At 27.7% G+C, this 23,522-nt stretch overlaps 1 protein-coding gene and 1 long non-coding RNA gene across 4 annotated transcripts in view; one reads left to right on the forward strand and one right to left on the reverse strand.

The window, feature by feature from the left end:
• Positions 1 to 223: 223 nt before the first annotated feature.
• The window catches only part of LOC145833788 (active breakpoint cluster region-related protein-like), a 44,400-nt gene continuing 21,101 nt past the window's right edge, over positions 224 to 23,522 (forward strand). For all 3 annotated transcript variants that reach the window (XM_082940970.1, XM_082940971.1, XM_082940972.1), the window contains exons 1-11: positions 224 to 387; positions 598 to 743; positions 962 to 1,039; positions 1,657 to 1,825; positions 3,820 to 3,977; positions 5,359 to 5,556; positions 6,396 to 6,446; positions 11,867 to 11,938; positions 19,136 to 19,219; positions 20,654 to 20,762; positions 22,827 to 22,899. In XM_082940970.1, the coding sequence (XP_082797096.1) occupies positions 276 to 387; positions 598 to 743; positions 962 to 1,039; positions 1,657 to 1,825; positions 3,820 to 3,977; positions 5,359 to 5,556; positions 6,396 to 6,446; positions 11,867 to 11,938; positions 19,136 to 19,219; positions 20,654 to 20,762; positions 22,827 to 22,899 (1,250 nt within the window). In that variant the 5' untranslated portion in view covers positions 224 to 275. The remainder of the gene's footprint in view (positions 388 to 597; positions 744 to 961; positions 1,040 to 1,656; positions 1,826 to 3,819; positions 3,978 to 5,358; positions 5,557 to 6,395; positions 6,447 to 11,866; positions 11,939 to 19,135; positions 19,220 to 20,653; positions 20,763 to 22,826; positions 22,900 to 23,522) is intronic.
• LOC145833697 (uncharacterized) lies at positions 9,602 to 10,002 on the reverse strand. Its single transcript, XR_014369758.1, has 3 exons — positions 9,971 to 10,002; positions 9,765 to 9,863; positions 9,602 to 9,630 (listed from the first exon to the last, which is right to left on the reverse strand). It is a non-coding gene; the product is annotated as an uncharacterized LOC145833697 (long non-coding RNA).

The raw sequence follows: 23,522 nt of genomic DNA on the forward strand, positions 1-23,522 counted from the left end.
GTTATATTTTGTAAACATTTAATTAGATTAAGTTTATAACTAGTAATCAGTTTTTACAGATTGTTAGTATATAATTCTACTAAATTACGTGCAAAGTAATCTTATCATCTTACTCTTATCTCAATAATATCCTTATAAAGTTAATCGCATTTATAAGTTACTACCAAATTAAAGTTAAAATTTTTGTATCAAGTATCTGACTAATAAAAACTTTGCAGGTTTGTTTTAAGTAATCTTATTAAGTTACGTGCAATTATTAGTTAATATAAAATCAAATGGAATCTATAAGCGGAGCGGACGTGCAAAAGTTCAAAGACCAGTTCGCTTTGTTTTCCGAAGATCAAATCCTTGAAGTCATCAGAGAAGTCGATCAGGATCCCAACAGCGGTTTGTTTGAAATATATATTAAAATATTAATTTAACAAAATAAGGATATTTTACTTAGATGGGGAACGATATTAAAAGATAAAACAAATGGTTTCGAAAAATTTTTAACAACTAATTACTTCATGGCAAATAAGCAATATAAGTGCCTATCTACTAAACTTACTAAATTTACTTACTATGAACTAAAATTATTACCAAGTTCTCCCACAGACATGGACTCTATCCTGTCAAAGGTGTCCCAGACCCGCTCGGAGCTGCAGAACATCAACGAGGAGTCGTCGAAGAAGATTCAGGAGATGAAGAAGATGGAGGAGAAGCTGATGAGGATGAAGATGGAGATCGATGAGGAGGAGAAGGTATGTTACATAAAAATCTATCTAAAGATCTTATGATAAAATCTTAATTATACGAAATAAATAACTGTATATGTTCATGTATTAAGTTATCAAGTTGTATAAGTTTTTACTATAATTGTAAATTAATATTAGTAGCTTAATTTTGTTTTATTTTAGATTTGGTCATTCTTGTAGTTAATTCATTAATAAAAGTTAACAAGAAACATATATGTTAACAGATGAAACGCAAGAAGACTGAGGAGTTGCAGAGGAATGAGTTGAAGTACCAGGTACTGCTGTGGAAGAACTCGTTGAAGGTAATTTTTCGATAACGATAAAAGCTAAAGTGTAGTTTTAAGATTCAAATATATAGTTTTTATATGGTTTTCATAGTTTTTTTTGCATTAAACCAATAGCAGTGCTTTAAAAGCAAAAGGGAATAATAGGAACTACTTTAAACATATTTCATAATTTTAGTTGATTTTTTTCTGTAAGTTTGACATAACTGCATATTTCTCTTAATTATACAACCACCTCCAATGTAATTTAAATTTAGCAATATTCCCTGTTACCTATGACGTCACAATGATTTTTGACGTCACAATGGGGTACCCCTTCTTTAAGTTATGAGTTTTTTAATTTTTCTTATTTTGTTTGGTAATTTTAACCTTTTCACCTTTAAAAAATAGTTTTTTTTTGTTTAAAGTACTTAAATAAATTACACTAAGACGTTTGCTTTCTATGAAGACAGTAAGAAATGGCCTGTTGATTCTTTATTTTGAATTTGATAAATAATTGCGAAAAAATATTTCTAACGTTCTAACATCCCAAACTTAAATAAGCTGTGAATTATTCTATATTAGTAGTTCTTGAAATAAATATTGCAATTTTCAAAATTCTACCAAAAACACTATTTAAAGTCGTTGTTTTTTAGGAAAAGGAAAGCAAGCCAAAGGTGAAGCCTGTTCTCCCGTTCAGAGAAAGAAGTGCTAGCTCTGTTGCTCAGGAACCTTCAGGGTTCAGGGGATCCCAGGATGTGAAGACGGTGAATTTCGGGGCCCCTTCACCCCAATCACCCAGCCACCATGGTGAAGTTTTTGCTGGTTGGTTTTTTCATTTACTAGTTACAAAGGTATTTTTATTAAATATAGCACCAGAATACTTTATTAAAAATTTGTATCTGTTTTAGAACTTAACTGCCTTTTTTTAATTTGTTAAAAAGTTTTATATTTTTGTTTATACAAACAAATAAAAGTCCGATACAATTTTTGTAGACATTACTCAACTATATGCTTCAAAAATATATGCACCAAAAGCTCAAAAAGTTTAATTGGCTAAATAACCTTTCGTTTTATAAAAAAGTTGTAATATATATAAAACTTATAGTCTAACAATTTTATACAGAGTAAAAAACTTTGTATGCTTAAATATTACTTAGAAAAACAATTAGTTACAAAATATCTATAAAACTGACCAAGCTCATCCTAAAAGTAGTCAAATATATAAACAAAATTAAAAAATCTACAGACTATTTCAGTTATATAAAAAATTCTTAAGTAGCTTTGAAGTTTTTGTAATAACCAAACAAGTTATGTTCCAGAAAAACTTCATTCTTTTCAAAGTCATGCGAAATTTCAAAACTGAATTATTAATGACTTATGAAATATGTATGTGCCACATACTAAGGCTTATGTCAGACTTTCAAATATTTGAATCTCTAGTTTAAAGTTAAAAATCATATAGCTACAATTTTTTACTTCTGACAGAAGTTATTCATGAGTTACAGTTAATGCTTCACTAAAAAATATACTAAAATTTTACTTACCATAAATAAAAACAAATTAAGATTTTTAAGTGTTTACATTTTTCGTATGATTCACAATGTAGATAAAAGTAACTTATTAGCTATATAAATATCTAAATAATTATAGAAGTATTGTATTCTTGAAACTATTTTTTATACATTATTTACTTAGTATATTGATGTAAAAATCAAGTTATATAAAGCAAATTTAAATAAAACTGTTTTATAGTTAATATGTGTTCACTATACGTGTACATTGGTCGAATTCTAAGCTTTTTGAAATAGCTTTAATAATCACAACATATGCTCAAACCATTTCAATTTTAGCACATAGTAAGTTATTCAAAAAGTATATATGTCTAACACAAATGTATTAGATAAAGAATTCAAAATTACTTTTACAAAAAACAAAGCATTGTAGGATTATAGAAAACAATACACTATTCATTGTACAACTGTTTTCTAGTTTTTCATTTTTTGTCTACGTGTCTTTGTGACAAAAAAAAGTAGTATAACAAAATAACTCAAACATAACTTAAATGTCAAAACACTTTATTTTTAAATATAGGAGATAAATACAACTAAACTAAATAATAACTTAAATATTTTGTAAAGTCTATATAAAATTAGTTTAAGAAAGCAGTATTTATGGCTTCAGAACAACTAAAAATAAAACATATTTCAAACTATGTAAGTATATATAATACAAAAGCTTTTATAAAGTTTTATTAAAGTTTTAATAACTTTTAATGTTAAATATTACTCATGCTGGTAAATCCATTAAGCTGTTATATTCTTTTACATATTTTAATAATAAAAAATTTTAAAACTAGTAATACAATACCTCTTTGTAGTACAAAATATTATTTTTGATAGTATATACTAGTATTTAAATGGTCAATTTAGGTCATGAATTTTTTAAATATAAATCATTACTATATAAAATCACTCGATAAAAAAGTAAACCAGAGTTTTACATAAAACAATTTTTTTTACAAAAAAAGAAATTGCTTCAAGCAGTAACAATAGTAAAGCTCGTTTTGTTTAGATTTTCAGTATTTATTTTAAGTAACACTATAAGTCTTTTAATTTTAACGTTTAATAAGAAAACTTTATAAGTACATACGAGTATTTCCAAGCTTTAGTTTAATGTATATGACAAGGGCAATTAAAAGTTACGAACTGTATTATTTATATAAAAAAATAACTTAAAAACTTTATAAATGGTTAGTACGATTAGTTAGTTTTAACTAGTAAGCAAACAATTTCTAACAACAATCTTATCGATTTCAGATGATGAAAGTAGCAAGAGAATGTCTACAGTGCTGCAGATCAAAAGCATGTTTGAAAGCAACAAACCCGAGAGGCCAAAACCAGCGATCAGATTGTCAACCAAGAGGACTTCATTGACTACTTCTACTGAAAAGGACGGCAGGAAATCGTATGAAAAGGTAATTGAAAATGCATAATTCATTTTAAATAGTGCTAATGATTAATATGTAATTAATTTGTTGCTGCATATTGTTCTAAAGTTCACAAATTTGCCGTTTTTGTAAAACTGTTCAGATTGTCTAGGAAATTACTTCTGTGTCCTATTTAGAATATCCTATTCTAAATAATATAGTGATTTTTAGCAACTAGCAATAGTTTATTAATATAAGCGTCTTAGCTCAAGTAATTAAAATTTATATAGCTAAAGAAAATGGTATATGAAAGTATGTAAAAAATAATCATGTTCTACAATGATAGGTTTGCGAAATAGATTTCAAAAGAATTACTTATATTAATACAGTTGTTAATTTAAGTTGAGAATACACAAATTAAGATCAGAATTTCTTTTATTGAAGTATATAAAAGTGTACTTGTAAAAAATGAGAGCATTAGAAATAAACATGCTGTTTTAACTGAACTTGAAATAAAACAAAATTTCCAACAACTTGTATACTTTGTTCAACTAGAAAAAAGTAGACGTTACCATATATAAGAATTTTTTGAATTATATATAGAATGACTAGAGTAAAAAAAGTATACTATTTCCGTTTTGCAATGACTCATATATTTTAAGCATATGTCTCGAAAAATTTCCTTCAAATGTTAATAATTAAGTATTTTTGTTTTAAAAACAGTTGTTATTTATTGGTATTTTCTTAACAGATCTACACAGGTGTTTATTTTTAAAGAACGGTTTTAAATTTTTATTGAAAGCTGTAACTATAAAAGAAAACTTTCTTAAAACTAAAGATAGTTTAGTTATCAGTTTGCTGGATGAAACAAAAACAAATAGTTTTTATTACATTTTTAAAGTTAAGTCTTTTTTAGAAACTTATCACAATTACTTTAGTTGACAAATAAAAGTTTACCTCTATTTACTTTATCTTTAAATCATCAAACAAAATGTTTGTTTTTAACTAAAAGTTCAGCAAACAAGTTTTAGTTTTGTTAATGTTTGACAAAAAAAAACGTTTTATTGAAACAAAAAATCAATGCAGTTTGCTAGTATGGCATTGTGGTACTAATTTTAAGCACTTTTCTATGAGAGAAGAACTAACTTTTGTTTTAAGCTTTAGATAATAAGGTAAGTGAGTTTTTAACTTATTTATATTTTAACCTTACTGTACAAGTATATTATACAAGTAATTAAACAAGATGACAAATTTTAATTTAGTAACAAAAGTAAACGTTTGACAAACTTTTACTAGTTTATGCAAGTTTTAGTAATAGTTTCAAATTGTTATTAACACAGCACAAAATGTATGAGAAATGTTTTTTTTCATTATAGTACTTTATCTTTAAATATTTTTATTTAAGTTCATATTTGTGATGTCACACCAGGTTTGGAAGACCGGAGTGAGCGCCGAGAGCAAGTCTTCCACGTCATCAGAGGACAGCGCCATGACGTCACAGCAACCCAATGTGACGTCACACTCGCCGAACGTGAAAAGGCGCCCCCCAGTGGCGGCGGGCAGGCAGAGGCCGGCGTACAGGCACAAGGACGATTACGTGCCAGTGTGGACCTGCGGCAACGGAAAGGTTTGTGACGTAACTATGACGTGGCAATGTTATCTTCGGTTTTGTGGTAAAAGTTGTCTTGTATGTTAAAGTGTTTGTTTTTTTATGAGGACTTAAGCTTAATATAGCTTTAACTGCAGAAAAATGTTTACTTTCAAAGTTATTTTTGCTGGCTTCATGAGTAAAAGAAACTACTTACATTGCTTAAAAATAAACTTACTGGAAAAATAGTTCATTAATGAGATATCCGTTAATTTTAAAGCTTAAATTTTAGTAGTAATTAAGTAAATTCTTATAGATTAATTCCTAATTTAGACTAAACTAAAACTTAAAAGAATATCCGAGATACCAGTTTAACCATATTATCTTTTTGTAAAAGGCATAAGTTTTTAATCAAATAACTTAAGTGAAGTATTTCATCTAAAAAATTTTACACAAAGCATAAACTTAAAGCATTAAACTTCCAGACGTGTTGCTTAAAGTTTTTAAAATTTTAAAAGGATTTTAAAATTTGGAAATAAGCTAATTTTCTTTGGAAATTGAACAAAGCCTTTGAAACTTCAGTATGACTTTCATTAATTATTCAAAACCTTGCTCCGTTCAAAGATAAAATACATGAAATTTTACATACTTGCAACTAACACAGTTGATAAAAAATTGTTTTAAAGTTTACATACAATAACAACAAATGTCAATATTTTTTTGTAAAGGATGAATAAAACTTTCTTATCAAGGATTTAACTATATTTAAAGTAACTTCAATAATTTATAAACAAAAACTACTGAATGTATTATAAATTAAGTTTATAGTTCAGATTATAGGTATCATAAACTTTTACTTTAACTTAATATTTTCACAGGTATTTCTTGATGAAAAGCAAGGGAGAAAATCCTTAGATCAGAGTAATGAGGTCAGTGCAAAACAAATTTAGTTAAAACTTTAAAACTTAACATTGTTAAAATAATTCATTATCTTAAATATCAAACAAATAAATGAATGTATTTGAATAATAGATCAAGTAATATATGGTATAAAATTCTTGACTTTAGCCTATTTATTTATATCTAGCCTACGAGAATAGTCTTAAGTTTAAAGAGTTATGTATTATAAATTTTGTTATTTCTTTACAAATTAAAATAAAACCATTAAAACGTATAAGTTTATACTAATTAATTTATATATGAAAACAAATTTTGTTTTTGGATTGTTAATTTAGTTTAAGTTATAATAACTGATTTTTTAAAACTATAAAATTTTTTTTACATTCTCTATCAATCTATATTTTTATTATTCTTTTTTTTTTGATATTTGCAGTCTTTTTGCTATTAAGTAAAACAGCTAAAATGCTACTACAGAAATACAAAAAACAAACTTATAATTAAATAAAACAATTATTTATACAACTTAGTTTTATTAACATTAAAAACAAATGTTCTAGATCACTACATAAAAAACAACCAAATATTTACAAAAATCAAGAAAATATTTACAAAATATACATGTCACAAACTGAAAGCTTGTAGCGTAAGGTACTTGTAACAAGTGGAGAATCTCTGTTAAAAAAGCTTATGACAATTTTCCTTCAAACATTTAAAAGTAAAACACTTAAACCTTGTTTAATACAGACATACAAAAGGTGAAAAACATACGAAAATTTTCATAGTGTTACAGTATTGTATAAACTAATGATTTAATTTTCTGATATTAGTTTTTATTATGGCACTCATACCACTTTATTTCAAGTTAAAAGTATTAAAGTATAATAAAAATGTTAAAAATGTTCCAAACCCACAAAAAAATCAAGCTAAGTATAATAACTTAAGTAAAATGATCAAAACAAAGTCAATTTACAAATGCTTGTAATTTTGGTGTGCTATTAACTAAGGTGAACAATTTTTACTTGTTGTGAATAACTACCATAATTTTTAACCTTAATGATATCTTTATTTTAAAAACCTAATAAAGTTGATTATGATTATGATGAATAAGAAGATTATTTTATAAAATAATAACTTTCAACTGATTAGAATAAAGAACAGAGTGTAATAAAGACTATGAAATTTTTGTTTAAACTTTAACATCTTCTTTTTATAAGGTTGAAATCAGACACATTGATTAAAAAATTACATAAGTTTCTAATTCTTAACTTATTATCTAACAACATTTTAATGCCATAAGTAAAGTTACTCTGCAGTTAGAGTAACCTTCATACGTATTAGTTTTAGTAACTATGGAATACAAAGTGAAACAATATACCTAGCTCTACTTAATATATTGTATTATGACCTAACAAAACTTATATGCTGTTAGCAAACCACACTGCAGTTAGAATATGTCGGAATAATACGTATAAGTAAATATGGAATAGATTGTAACTTATGTACCTAGCAACATTTAACCATACGTATTAGTTTTAGTAATAATGGAATTAAATGTACATCAATGTACTTAGCACCACTTAACATATCGCAACATTAATATAAACACGTATGGAAAAGAGCCATGCCAATGTTCCCTGCCAATGTCACATAGGTCATGTAGCAAAATAATCTAATGCAGCAGCTCATAACGTTAGTATGTTAAAACATTTAAAGACGTAACCCTGTAAAGTATATAACTAAGAATAGAATCTTTGTGACCAACTTAAACAAAAAAGAAAGAAAATACAATTTCTGACTGTTGAAAAAGTTCAATCAGTTGGTTGTAGTGACATAAACAAGCAAAAACTCATAAAAGTCTCTATGACGTCATAGAACGCATAAGAAAAAGTCTAAATCTAAAACATATGAAACTTATTTTCCCAGCTGACTAAAATATAGTTTACCCTGTTTTTAAGTACTTAAGGCAGCAGCTCTCAAAAGAAAAGATTTCATTATTTCCTATTTAAAAAATTACTCAAGATAGTTTAGTAATAAAGTAATAAAGAAGTAAACTTTGGTTGAAATTTACCCCATTAAGCGCATATAAAAGGAAAAAGGTGTAGGTAGTACTCCTGAAACATTTGTAATAAAACAATAAGCCAGCTTCAGCCAACAAAATGCGCGTGACACCGAGTTTCTGAAGTAATAATTATTAATGCTACATCATGTAGCTGCACCCCCAAAAAATATCTAGCTCGACCTAATATATGACACCATTCAACATAAAAACGTATTGAAGAGCATCAAAATATTCCCTGCCAATGTCACATAGGTCAAGTAACAAAATAATCTAATGTAGCAACTCTTAACTCGAAGACACCAGAATTAACTCATAAAGGTTACTCTAAAAAGAGTAAATTAAGAGAACACCCTGCAATTTAAGTGACCCCTTTAATCAGAAAAAAGGAACAAATTAGCTGTTAAGTGATAAAAAACAGCAAAAATAGTGATGTAAGACCAAGTTATGACGTTAAAAAGCAAAACAAGGAAATTCTAACCATTAAGTTTAATCAACCCGTTAAAAATAGTATTAAGGTTTTACCCTTGAATTACCTTGAATTACCCCAATAAATTGTAACGAGTTTAGATACAACTTCTAAAATAAATCAATTACAACCAACAAAACCCAAAAAGCAATACCGATTGTCGACGTCATAATGCTGTCGTGACGTCATAATGCTTCTTCCTTGATCAGCGTCTCGCCGAGTAGCTATATCCCTCTGCGTCCGTTGTGTCTCCTCTTGACTCCACGTGGCTCACCACTGCTGCTACCGTTGTTGCTTGCCTTGTTGCTGCTACCGTTGTTGCTTCCGTTGTTGCTGCTGTTGTTGCCGCTGTTGTTGCTTCTATTGCTGCTTCCACTAGTACCGCTGGACCCACCTGCTCTTGCTGGTCTGTTGCTGGCACTATTGCTGATTGCTCCTTCCTCAACTGCTCTATTTCTTTCTATTTGTCTTCTCATGTTCCGGTCTATACAATAAAATATTTTACAGTAAAACAAAAAATGTTTTGCAAACTTAAGCTGTGTGCTGCAAACTACAGTGGCAATGAAAGAGTTTTTTTTTAAACATCAACCTGTTCGAATTCTGCTGTTGCTGCTTGGCATATTTGGTCCAAGCGCAGCAAGCGCTCCAGTTGGTTCATGGCTTATGTTTCCACGTTGCACAAAAGGGTCTGGTAAAAGATCAACCAAGATAAGTTGTTGAAAAACAATAACTAAAGAGAATTTGATTACCATTATAAAATCATAAAAAGAAAAGTTTCTTAAAAAAATTTACTTATGAAAGTCCTCTTACTAAAAAAAGAACCTGTCCAAAATCTTCCGTTGTTGCTTGGCATAGTGGGTCCAAGCACAGCAAGCACTCCAGTGGGTTCATGGCTTACGTTTCCACGTTGCACAAAAGGGTCTGTTGAATGAGCATCCAAGATAAGTTTTTGAAAAAACAATTAAAAAAAAAAGGATTTTAAAAATTATACTTGTAAGTGTCTAACCAAAAAAGTTATTAATGCATACCTGTCCAAATTCTGCTGCTGCTTGGTCCTGCTTGTCCAGTTGATCCTGCACTTGATCTTGCCCCAATGGCTTCATACCTTTGGTTTTGCACGCACGGGACAATACGACATTGGCAAGTTTGACCATTCTGAAAATTTATTTTAAATTACTTTTTGTCTTAAAGCTTTTTGAAAAATAAATATTAGAATTTTCTTTTAGGTTTTTCTTATAAAAGTTTCAATAAAAAATAAGATAATTTTATATTATGTTTTTTTTTTTCACAGAATTTAAAAAATTTTTAGATATCTAACAAAATATTAGATATCAAAGCAAATAATTAAGTGGTCATTGCTCATTTGACCACTCTGATAAAAATTATTAGTTGTGCTATACTATAAAAAAGAACTGGATAACTGTTCAAAAAAATACTACGTCGTGTTACTTTAATTAACCTGTCTGGAATCGACGTCCTGCCACGCAAACGGGTTGCGCCCGTCGCCGTCACCAGCCATGCACTCGCACCCCGCCTCGATCGTGGTTAAATCGATGCAGCTGAAATCGCTTGTTCCGCCGCTCGAGAGAGTGAGCTCATCATCTTCCGCGCTCCATCCTTCCAAAATGGCATCCATGCGCGCGTACCTGTCGTCGTCATCAGACCTGCGCTCGCTCCCCGCCTCGATGGTAAACTCGAAATTGTTGCGTGTTCCTCCAAAAAAGCTGCTCCCGCCGCTCGAGAGAGTGAGCTCCTCCCATTCATCACCTTCTGCGCTTCCTCCTTCTGAAACGTGATTCACGGCTGCCGACCGCTCGTCGAGCTTGTTCATGTTTTTAGTCACAGTTTTGAGTGCGTCAACCATCTCTTGATTTTCAACTAAAGTAATCATTCTCTCTAGAGTCTGCCCGACCTCTTCTTCTGTATTTTCCTCCCTGACGTCACTCGCGGGATTCAGAATTTTGTCAAAGATTTCTTTGACGTTATTCATCATCCTAGCCATGACTTGCGGAAACCTTTGCAGTTTCGCCACTGCTTGTCGCACCTCTTGTTCTTCTGGATCTTCTTTCTCAATGTCACCCGCGGTGTGCGAAGTCCTGTTATAGACTTCTTCCAAGTTTTTGACTAAATCAGCCACGGCTTGCGGCACCCTTTGCAAACTTGCCAATGCCTGCCGCGTCTCTTGTTCTCTTTCCGCTTCCTCGTCGTTCCTTCTTTCCGCACTTTCCTCCTCGCACACGAAGGAAAAGGAACGAAAGTCGCTGACGTCACTCGCCACTGAAGGCGGGGGCGCGTCTGAGCCGCTCGGTATCTCCACAAGCGCTGGCAAAGGTTCTATGACGTCATGATGGCTTTCTGCCAGCGCCGGTGCCAACGCGACGTCATCGAGGAACCGCTGAATCAAGCTTGAGTCTTGCTCGGGCGCCCCGCCGTCCATCATCTCCGGGAAAAGAATGACGTCAGCACTGTCTTGAGTGAGCGGAGCTCTCTGCTTGCTGAGGTCAATGTGGTCAGACATCTTTTGCTGATACAAGTTAACAACTAACACTCTGAAATATTTTTATTCAGTAAAGAAACAGCTTACTACATGCATCTCTATGAGAAAATAATAAGTTTAAATAGATACAAAGAATTCTACTTTTATTGGTTTAATTTCTTTCTAAAACTTTTGCTACAGCTTTTGTTAAAAGTATTTATTAGTACCTATACTGTATAATAAATATTATTTACCGCAGTCAACTAACATGTACTTAGAAATCAACTTTATAAAAGCAGCACTGCTAAAACCTAAAATCTAAAAGTGCAAACAGTAAGCTTCTAAAATGGCCATAATAAAAGTATACGGTTTCAGCTTAATCCACCTAAACTCAAACAAAATAGCATCAAAGTTAATTTAAAAATTTTGACGTAAACCATTTTCACAGGCCGGAAGTCCTACACCTTATGATAGGAAGTCTTCTGAGGCGGCAAACAGTAACTTCCAGAAATGGAGTGAGGTTAGTAACTTCATGTATTGTGAATATTTATAGACACAGATTATTAAGTAAAATGATAAAAAAGTTTAGGCATTGAGGACCATGCAGATAAAGGGTGCAGAAAAAAATAAACTGCTCTAGATTCAGTTATTAGCAAAAATATAAATTATAAGAAGCAGTAGACTTTAATAAAAAATACCTAGTTTAAAATGATCTGAAAATCTTTGAGCCTGCTTGCGATTAGTCATGTTTTAACAGTGTAAATTGTGGTTAACAAATGTAACGTTATGATTTAAATAGATAGTTTTTTCTTCCTTAATCTGCTTGAATTATTATAAGAAAAACAACTATTGCAAGCCAATTTTTACTTGTTATTTCAACGCTGTTTAGTTAAGTGATATTATTAGTAAATGATAAATTGTGATCTCAATAATTTTGAAACTGACTATCAAAATTATTGTTCCAATTCAACATTAACTTTAGGCTAAATTAAATCTTATTTGAAATAAGCTTAACGTTAAACTTATTGGCATATTAAGAATTAAATACAAGTAGTTGCACAGTTTAATTTAAACACGCAAGTAAACGTCTAATAAATTTTGTCAGTTTAACAGCGGCAGTAAAATTACATTCAATTACATTAAAAGCTGCCTACGAAGCGGCGGAAATTTCAACGAGCACATCTCACTCTCACTTTTTCGCACTTAAAAACGCTCTCACTGATTCTCTCTACTTTCTCTCTTATCAACAGTGATGTTTTTGCGCGCGATCAACTGCGATTTTTGGGTTTTTTCCGCTGACACCTGATGCAATATTTTGTAAATATTCATACGCCGATTCGCGCCTCTCGACTATATGTGTTTGAATTATATCCCAGATAAAAAAAAGCAAAGTTATACGTGGAAACGCCAAACTCTTATGTTTAGTTTCGTACAATCTATAAAATACATATTTCCGAATTAGTATATGATTAATTTAAAAAGTGTAAAGACATTCTAGGGCACTAAAAGAAAAAAATAAAATCAAATACAAACTATGTTTACTGTATTAAGTTGTGTATGCTTATATAAAGAAAAAAATCGTAAATTATAAATTTTGAAATAAACCCAACTAAACTGCTTTATAAAATAATATATATAGTATGCAAGTATCAAATAGAAATTATGTTAAGCTAATAACTTTTAACTTGACTATTTCAAAAGTATATTAAACATAAATATATCTAAAAACAAAACAACCTGACAAACAAACGCTAAGAATTACACTTATTTTAAAACTAACTATGCTTTTATTAACACTACTTTGGTGCATTAGTTCAGCAATACACAAATTAAATAAAGTTCTTATGCCTGCTAAAATAAGTAACAATGTGTTTACCTAAAAGCTACGTTTGATTTTTAAATTTATATGGTCTTTTACACTACACTAAAACTTATCATTGACAATAAGAATGAAACTATTTTAAGGTAAGACAGAATAAATGTCCTTTAAAACTATCAACTATTAATTTAAATGAAACTCAAACTTTTAAAAGCACACCTAAAGTAGATAGTTTGATATTACTACTGTATATTTTAGTTGAACTTATGTTACCTATTAGATGTTTTACCCAGTATTTTAATTATGTAATTCATTAAAATTTTAATAAACGTGTTAATTAAAACTAAACACCATTAACTTTTATTAAAAAAATGTTTGAAAGAAAATATTATACTTATGCATATGGCAACTTATTTAGATACTAGATATATAAAGTATATATACTCACATACATACATGTTTATTATGTAAATATATATATATATATAAAGTGTAAATGCAATCAAATAAATGTTGAGGTAAATGTATAAAAAGTATAGTTAAAAACCTTAGCATTTGAGACGTAGCATTAAGTGGGCGGTCAAATAAGTTAAATACTGAGCACCAAATTAAATTGTGTAGACAGTTTTTAACCAGAAAAAAAAAACTCGCGAAAACACAATCACTGTTGGCTAGACAGCGTCGCAGATAAAACGAGAGAACTGAAAAACGAGAGAGAAGTGTTAAGAGTGTATATTGCAATGAAATCATTGGAGCGTGAATTACATCGCATGATCGCATGATACTGTAAGCGCGAAAAACTTGATAATTTGCATAATTCTAGAAAAATCATTACCGCCTAAAACCGTTATTATTTCAACGTAAATCAAATTTTGGCGGAAAATTTCAGATAGTCAGATCTCAAAAATATAGCCACGTAAAATTTTATGATGCCGTAACTACAACTCAATTTTAATTGTTGTTCCAATCATTATACTTTTTTACTTAATAAAAGTATATCAATAAAACTGTTAAAAGTTTTTGCTTTTTGTAAAACTTATGAAACTACTATATTATTAATAAATGTATAACTATTATAATTACTGCAATAATAATTATTTAAGCTGAAGATATTTAAGCATTTTATGAAATAGATTTAAAATTTTAAATGATATACAATTATGGTTGTAAAACAACAATTTTTATAATTAGTTCATACCATTAACTTTATATAACTCTTATGCATTATAAGTTTATTCCTTTAAATATTTTTTCAAGCCACTATGTCAATAGATAAAAGTTAAGCAAGTTTCTTATCTACAAATAATGGTCTTGAACTAGCTTTACTCACCCAAATAAAGTTTGCAATTATCTGTACCTGTTGTTTGCTTTTATGAAAAGTTATGTGAATTATCATGTAATTAAAATATGTGGCTTATAAAAACTTTCAGTATTAGTGATTTTCCTTAAAATTTATAAAATGTATTAATGTTTATAAAGTCTTTTTTAAAGTTAAAAGATTTATCATTTAATTTATACATGTGGGCCACAAACATTTTCAATATTAGTTTTTTTTTTAACAATATCAACATATTATACAAATATTTAGCAAACTATACCTGCAATTATGTGAATTATAATGTAAGTCAAGCATGTGTAGGCCATTACACATGTTTAACTTTTACTAAAATAATATTACAAAATTAATATACATGAGACAAATACAAGAGTCAACAGCCTAAACACAGTATTAGAAAACCAAATGTTTTTAAATGATGCCTTTATGTTGAAAGATATGTTTTAAAAAAAAAAATCATTATAGTATAACATTGTATAATACATTATTATAACATGACTTAAAACACAGACAATCTAACAAAAGGTTCAAAAATAAACACACAAAAGTAAATTTGTGCAGAATATTTATATTCTTATCCTAGTAAAAGTAATAATTTAACAAAAAACTATCTGTATTCTGTAATGTCTGGAATTTTAATATGTAAACTTAAATCTTTAATGGCAATAAATAATAATTACCCAACATTAAAATCTGTTCTATGTGAATCTAAAAATACTCCTATAATACATAGTAAACAAATAAAACAGCTTGAATAAACTGAGAACATCTAAAAACATAACAATTTTTTATGTTGAACAAAGTTTTTGCATTTATGGGAAGTTGTATAACATTTTGGTGTATTCTAGAATTGAACGCTCATGACGCTACCGTGTGGCTTGTTGTTTGTAACAAGTTTTAATTTTAAAACAGTGCATTTTAAAATGCAAAAAACATTACTTACACACAAAAAAAAAAACCTTTATGTTTTTTTTGTAATTTTCATATTTGTTCGATATGAAAATTTTGTAATACTAAATCACAAATTTTAACAGTTAAAAGAACAAAGATATTAACTGTATATATTTTAAAACGGTTCGGAAATAAAGTTATCTTTTGTGAATCATTTTAAAAATAACTAAAACACTTGAAAAAAATAAAAGTTAGAATGGCTAATTAAAGTCTCTTACCAAAGGTAAAAATTGAGAATAAATTATTTGTTAATTATAAACGTAGTCTGAATATAATTTATTCCCTGTTATTACAACTATCCCTTATTGTTTTTCTATAAGCATTTTAACGAGTAAACAACTCTTTAAAAAATTTATAAGCTATAAACAAATTAAAGTTAAAGTATTAATATTTTAAAACTTTGATTTTCTATAATAAACGTGGCATATACTCAAACACCTGTTTTTAATATTTTTATTAGCAAATAAAACTATTGTTTGCATTGTTTTAAAGGTATGCGACCAAATCAATTTTATTTTTAAAATTGTTATGTCTGCAATAAAATAAAAGAAATATACTTTTGAATTCAAAATTTTCACATACAAACAATAGATAAAATATTTTTAAGGTTCTTTTGTTATCATAATTTTAAAAACAATTTTTAAGTGGTATTGTTATACTGAATCTGCATTTACAAAACGTCTGCTTCATTAAAAAGAATTGTTCTATTTATTTATGAAAGGTCATGAAACAATGGTCTAATGAGATGCGACTATTTGATTACCTAATATGGTATAAGTAGCTACGTTTATTAAGTACCTGAAATAAATTAGAGTTCAATAAAACTGGTTTCAACAACAAAATAGTTAATTAAGCATTCGTGGCAGTTAGTGAAATTCTTAACAACGTGTCAGAATACCTAATTATAACTCAAAATGAGACAAGAGTAAAAAAATCGGGCTGCGTATAAAAGTTTATCGTATCGGGGTATCAAACATCTTATCAAAAATATCGAGTACACAGTAGTACTGTTATTGATAAGAAAATAATAACTTACCTCTTTACTTGGTACAGTTAGCAAATTTTTATTTTAAACTTCTACTTTAATACCCTGCGAACATACATACGTACGAGGGTTTTTTTATACTAAGTTAGAAAATTGAAGCAAAATACCAGTATAAGCATATAAAGAAAAAATCAGAATTTCTTTTAATCAAATTTAAGTTTATATCTTTTATCTAGTTCAAGTTTAGCTTATTACTTGTTTTTACTTTGTTTGTTAGTTGTACTTAGTTTTTATGTCCAAGTATAAAGTTTTAACAAAAACTAAAACAGATTATACCAGGAGCTTACATTGAACAAATAAACTTTTTAGGATAAAGAAAAAGGTTGTTTATTTTTAGTTACAAAGAATATTAAAACAGAATAGCTAATTAATTTATTTCAGACTTGCTCCTTTTTCAGAAAGCGATTTTTATTTCAACATCATTAATCCTAAACACTTGAATATAATAAAAATAAATCGATTTTGCAAGGAGCTTATGTTTTTACCAAGTTTTTTATTTGTTTTTCCATCAATGCCGAGTCCCTCGCCCCAAGTTCACACAGTTTCATTATGACGTCACCAACGTAGCTGGTCGAGTGGCCATTATTCCCATGTGTGACGTCATAAAGGATTTAATTTGTTGTAGTGTGCCAGTTTTTTATTTTGCTTCAATTAGCGTTTGTAGTGGTCAGGAAAGCATGTTTTTATAAAATACAACATTTTAATTTTTCTTTTTTTTTAAAAACTTTAAAAGTTGAGTTCTAGATTTGCATGCCAAAGAGTAAAAGTTGATATTTATTTTCATATCTTCTATTAAGGTTTTATTTTAAAGTATTTTTGTTCATTTTTGTCGTATGTTTTTTAAATTTATTTAGAGTCCAAAGTTTATTCTAAGTTCTGAGCTAATTATTGTAATTTTTTAAATTGTTGATAAGTAAACTTTAATTGTTTTTTTGCAAACAAAAATTCAATATAAAGTTACAACAAGTTAGATTTTTTGGTTTAAAAGCAGCATAGTTTATTAACTTATGATTTTTGTAAATATATTTAAGTTATTTACGTGCTAAAAGTACTTGTTTGAGTTAAAGTAACAGTTTTAGTGAAAAAGTAGAGATTTGTTGATAGTAACTAAAGCAGAAAACAATGACATGAAGTTTATGTTTGCAAATGACAACACCTATTTACTTGTAAATGTTTTAAAAAGGCATTATATTTTCTTTAATTTATATTGAGAAAACAATTAAAAGTAAACAATTACTAAATTTAGTAACTTCAGTATGATTTTCTAGTACTAATACAATTATAGTTTTTTTAAAGCTATTTAAAATAAAAGTAGGATACTCCTTAAGGTAGCAATCAGATCATCTGTAGAATATTAAACAAAGTATTGTACTTTAAGTTTTTATCAATGTGCACAAAGCTGCTTATAATAAAGTTTAAGTTAAAGATAATACATTAAAATATTTTAAAAAAACATACAACCATTTACATCAGAGTATAAAATTAAGCCTAGATTTTTTTTAAAGATGTCGTTACATTAAACACATTTTGATTGTCCTTTATTCACAGAAAAGCACTTTACTATTTTTAAAAATTGTACACATGCTTAATGTTCATACAGAGTGTAACATTTTGTAAGTTCTGTCTTAACTTTGTTATAAACGATAATTTTTTTATACAAAAAATTGTTATAGCATATAGTAGAATAAAAAAAAACTTTTATCGAACTGTCAATGACTGTCATACAAATCATGTGTAAATAAAAGAGTTTTATAGTGAAATTTGTTATCACATTTTTATGATACAAAAAACATATGTTAAGCTGATAAGGCTTATCTCACATAATATTTTTGCCATATATTTCAAAACATACAGCTCATTCGTATTAACACTTCAGTCAAGTAGCATAGTATTTAAATTTAACTCAGTTTGTATTTTGTAAAGTTTTTTGTAAATTAAATTTAAAGTGTTATTTTAAGAAAAGGCTAGTATTTATTTTATAAACGTTTTTAATAACAGTATGTTTGTACATAGTTATGAAAATGTTTATTTTTGTCTCACTATATTTGATTGAGCATAGTTTCAAATTTACAGTAGATTTTATTAAAATATTACTGTTTAATATGAATTCCCAAAAAATAAGAAGATTGTTTTCATTCAGTTCAACCGGTTTTTATGAAATTGATAAGGTTTATTTTTATTTTTGTGTATAACAAGTTAAGCTACTTACGTTTTGCTAACAATATATAGTTTAGAAAAAAATCATTGTTCATCCGTGAATAACTAAACTGGTTTGGGCAAAGCTTTTTTAAATGTGTGAAGATAACATACAAAACTTAAAAATTCTGGTTCTTAAAATATTCAATTTATTTTTTGATTTTACTAAATTGTTGTCTTAATTTTAAGTTTTTTGAATTAGTATTTGTGTTTAAATAACTTTTTTTTATGTATTATAACTAAAATGAGGGAAAAAATGTAAATTATTTCATAGCTGCCATATTATGACGACACTTGTTTTACTCTTTTTGTTATCATAGTAAAAAATTTTAGTCATATTTAAATTAATTATTATTATTTATTCTAACAGCCAGCGAACAATGAAGAAAATGATGACGTCAGCCAGGATTCCGTTGACGGAATCAGCTACAGTAGTCGCGATATGAACACTCCTGTTAGTTATTTGTGAAAAATATTAAAACAATAACAATTAATTAATTAGGTTTCGGTAGATGGAATCAGCTACAGTAGTCGCGATATGAACACTCCTGTTAGTTATTTGTGAAAAATATTAAAACAATAACAGTTAATAAATTAGGTTTCGGTAGATGGAATCAGCTTCGGTAGCCGCGAAATGAACACTCATGTATGAATTTTGTTTATTGTTTTAAGAAAAGGTGTAGGACAATTAACAGTATACTGTTTAAATGTATACTCTTAAAAATTAAGTCGTCGTAATTTAATTTTTTAGTTAGCAAAATTATACTATTATGTTAATTGATTTAAGAAAGGGTGTAGTACAATTAACAGTATACTGTTTAAATGTATACTATTAAAAATTAAGTCGTCGTAATTTAATTTTTTAGTTAACAAAATTATACTATTATGTTAATTGATTTAAGAAAGGGTGTAGTACAATTAACAGTATACTGTTAAAATGTATACTCTTAAAAATTAAGTCGTCGTAGTTTACTTTTTAGTTAACAAAATTATACTATTATGTTTGTTGTAAATAGCATGTTACAACATGTGAGTTTTTAAAAAGTAATAGTTTTAAATATATTTACGTGATGCTATTTAAATGTAACTGTTTTTATTCGATTTTAAATTCATCGTACAATGAATTAAAATCTAACAAGTTACAATGAGGATTATTTGACTATTTACTCATCAGTGGCACTAACATGAAACTTTAACAATGTGTAGCTGATTTTTTGTCAGTGAAAGTACCATTGGTAGTAAATGTTTTATTTATCGTTTTTGTACCCATTTAATTTTGTTTAAAAAGTTATCCATTTAAATTAGTGTTTACTTTAACATTCATACTGACCCTTTCTAGTATGTCTACGTGTTGTTTTTAAATTGACTTCAAAATGATCTAATACTACTGAATATTAGGCAAAACGGCTACTTAACATTACCTGCACAGACACTTTGTAAAAAATTTACCAATATACTCTCAAACACAACCCGTAGAAGAAATCTCTCAAATTTTTTCATAAACAGAATTACTAGTTTAATGACGTCACGAACCTTTAAAAACCACCGCAAGCTTCAGCGGTATGGTACGGTTGCCGTCCCGTACTACTGCAAGTTGCAGATGGGGATGTTAGACAATGTTTAATTTTTAGCTGTTACTGACGGCTCAACACACGCATTCTCACATGTTCGGGCTTACCTACGCGCTGTGCAAGTAACTTGTTTTACTGCATGTAGAAAGCTCGGTGGATGGTAAAACAAAATTACTTGTGTTGCACGTCCACATTGAATTATAAATCAAGCAGAAGTATACTAATAATTATCATAAGATGTTGTTAAACAATACTGTAAATTTATATAGTTTTTATACTTGAAAAAACTGTTTTTTAAAGTACTTCTGTTTTTCAAGGGGTCTTCTTCAGATTCTTATGCGGAGCCGAACAATGAAGACCTTAGTGCTGATTTGCCTGATCCACCAAGTTTTATTGATAACAAACTGACTACTTCTAGTGAGGAAGGTTGGTAATAAATTTGCTAGTTCAATAAAATTATACATTTTATGTGCAATGTATATTACAGATGATAATTATTAATTAAAATTTAAATTATTTCAGCGAGTAAGGTTGATCGAAAACAAATTTTATAAAATTTTATAAAAATGTATGTCTTATTAAAAAATACAACTAAAAATACGTTTATATAATAAAAGCTAATTAGATGAGATTAAAAAACTATGTTACAATACAGTAACTTACTTTAGTAAAAAAATGGAAAAATAAAGTTAATTAATTAAATGGTAAACTTTTTTTAGACTAACAAAAACAACAAAAGTTAAAAATTAATAGCACATATATAACAATTAAAATTAAATAAATGCTTTTAACCTAAGCTGAAACAACAATCTTTAGTTTCCTATTAACTTTAATTATTGACCAACATTTTTTGTCCCTGCTTAGCTTTTAGTAAGAAGCATAAGCTGTGTTGCTTAGAAACAGATAACTTTTATTCACGCTTGAATGGTTTTCAATTTCATGCAAAGCATTACTTGATGAAAACTCTTATGTCATATGAAAATTTTCGTTTATTGTTTGAAGTAAATTTTTACAAAGTACAAAGAAATTAAAATTTTTCTTAGAAATGTTTATTTTTCACAAAAAAATAGAAGTTTTACTGAGGTTAGATTTTGTTTGTTTTTTATGCCTGTTAAAGAAAAAAATGCTGTGATTTTACTTTATTTGTAAAGTGCTTTTCATTTGGTTAAAGCAGTTGTCCCAAACGTTGTTCATAGCAAAAAAAATGTTTAGAACTATTATCTTTGGTTAGTTAAACTAGATTTATAACTTGGATTTTGTCTTGAAAATAAAAGTTGACAAATAAAATTTAAATTTAAAGCTCAATATTTTTGGGCAGTATTGGCTGAAATTCAAGATGAGATTGAAACTAGTTTAAATTTGGCCTCATTATTAAAAACTATAGTTCGAAATTACCTGTAAAATTGTATTTAAATAAACAGAAAAACAGAATAATTCCATTTTTTAGCAACTAAGAACATCAAATAAAAAACCATTTAGTTTAAATTTAGCTATAATTTCAAATAGGGTTTATGAGAACTATAAGAATTAAATGAATATTTAGTTCTAGTAGTTCTCATAAACCTTATTTTAAATTATAGCTAATATTATACTAAATTCATTAAAATTAGTAATTGCACATTTTATAATATTTAGAAGATTTAACATCATAGTTTTTCTTGACTTACAAACTTGAAAAAGTTCAAAAAAATTATTAAAATAAATATTTTGCAAACTTATTCAAGCTACATCCTGCTACTTAAAACCTTGCAACATTATGTTTTTTTTTGATTTACTAAACATAAAAAAATCATATGAAGTTTAATTATTAAAGTATTGATATTTGAATTACTTTAACTATATGTTCACAATACTTACAATAAAGTAAAACTTTCAACTTAAAGTTAAGTATTTTTAAATTTTTTTTAAGTAAGGTGGGTTAAAGGTAAGAGTATGGATAAAAGTTTTTAATTATTAAGTATACAGTAAAACTTTTATACAAAAGCATTTAATAACAACACTTGATTTTTACTTACAGTTCCCAAAAACTTTGAACATTTTATTTAATAAAAGTAAAACTGTTTAACTTTAGAAATAAATATTAAAAAGGCATATTAGAAAGAAATTTTGTTTTTGTGATCATTAGAGCGTGTGATTATATTAGTATGGGCCAGGCCATCAGTGTTTCATATAAATAAGCTAAAAATTTTCTAAATAAAAAAGGTGTCAATTTACTCACATCAATAAAAATTGAAAGTATTTCCCATACCCATGTTCATCTATATTTTACTGGTTTTTGTATCTAATATTTTCACTTTTAAGAACAGTTAGATTTTTTTTTAATTTTTTGCTAACATATTTGCAAGATATAAATTTATTTGTTAATTTGTTAAATTCAACTGAATCACAAGGTACTGTGTTTTCAATAGTAAATTGCTTTACAATTTTCACTAGTTTTAATTTTATGATACTAAAATTGCAGTTTATTTTATAAAAGTTATTTATTTGCAGATTTGCTCGGAAGAACTTCATTGAGAAGTGGCAGTAATGCGTCTTCCCAGAGGAATTCTCCTCAAATTAAGAGGTTAAAATCATTTATATAAAAGGAAACTTACTGATTAAAAATAAAAAAATAGTAATACTCTTACCTGTGACATGAAGTCATAAGCTTTTCAATTTAATCCTAGTAGTCAAATTAAGAAAATAGTTAAACATATATCTTTAAACATTTAAAACTTATACCATCATAGAGGATATTATTAATGGTTTTGTGAAGTAATAGAATAGAATTGGTTAGTTTGTATGTATGAGCAAAGCAGAGTTTATGAGATTTTTTGTAAAATAAACAAGTATCTTGGCTTTTTGATTTTAAATTCACTATTGTAGTTGCTTACATAAATAATGTTTTATTAGGACAATAGCTTTCACTATCAAAGTGAGTAAATAAGGTGAATGAAATTAAAGCTAGTTTATTCATAAATAAAGTTTCTAAAGTTTATATTTTTAAATATTTTTTAGCAAAATTTAGTACAAATAAAAGTTTTTATATTTATATATCTATTTTTAGTAGCTATTTTTATTACAGTTATATTATTTAATTAAGAAAGTTAATACTAAACTTAAAATTAAAAAATCTAAACTTGAATATTTGATATTTATGTAGTTTGTTTTCAGTCGAAGTAAATTATAAGCATCAAACCAATTATG

The sequence above is a fragment of the Thalia democratica genome, chromosome 4 (assembly GCF_965202585.1).
Source record: "Thalia democratica chromosome 4, ktThaDemo2.hap1.1, whole genome shotgun sequence".
Classification (NCBI taxonomy): domain Eukaryota; kingdom Metazoa; phylum Chordata; class Thaliacea; order Salpida; family Salpidae; genus Thalia; species Thalia democratica.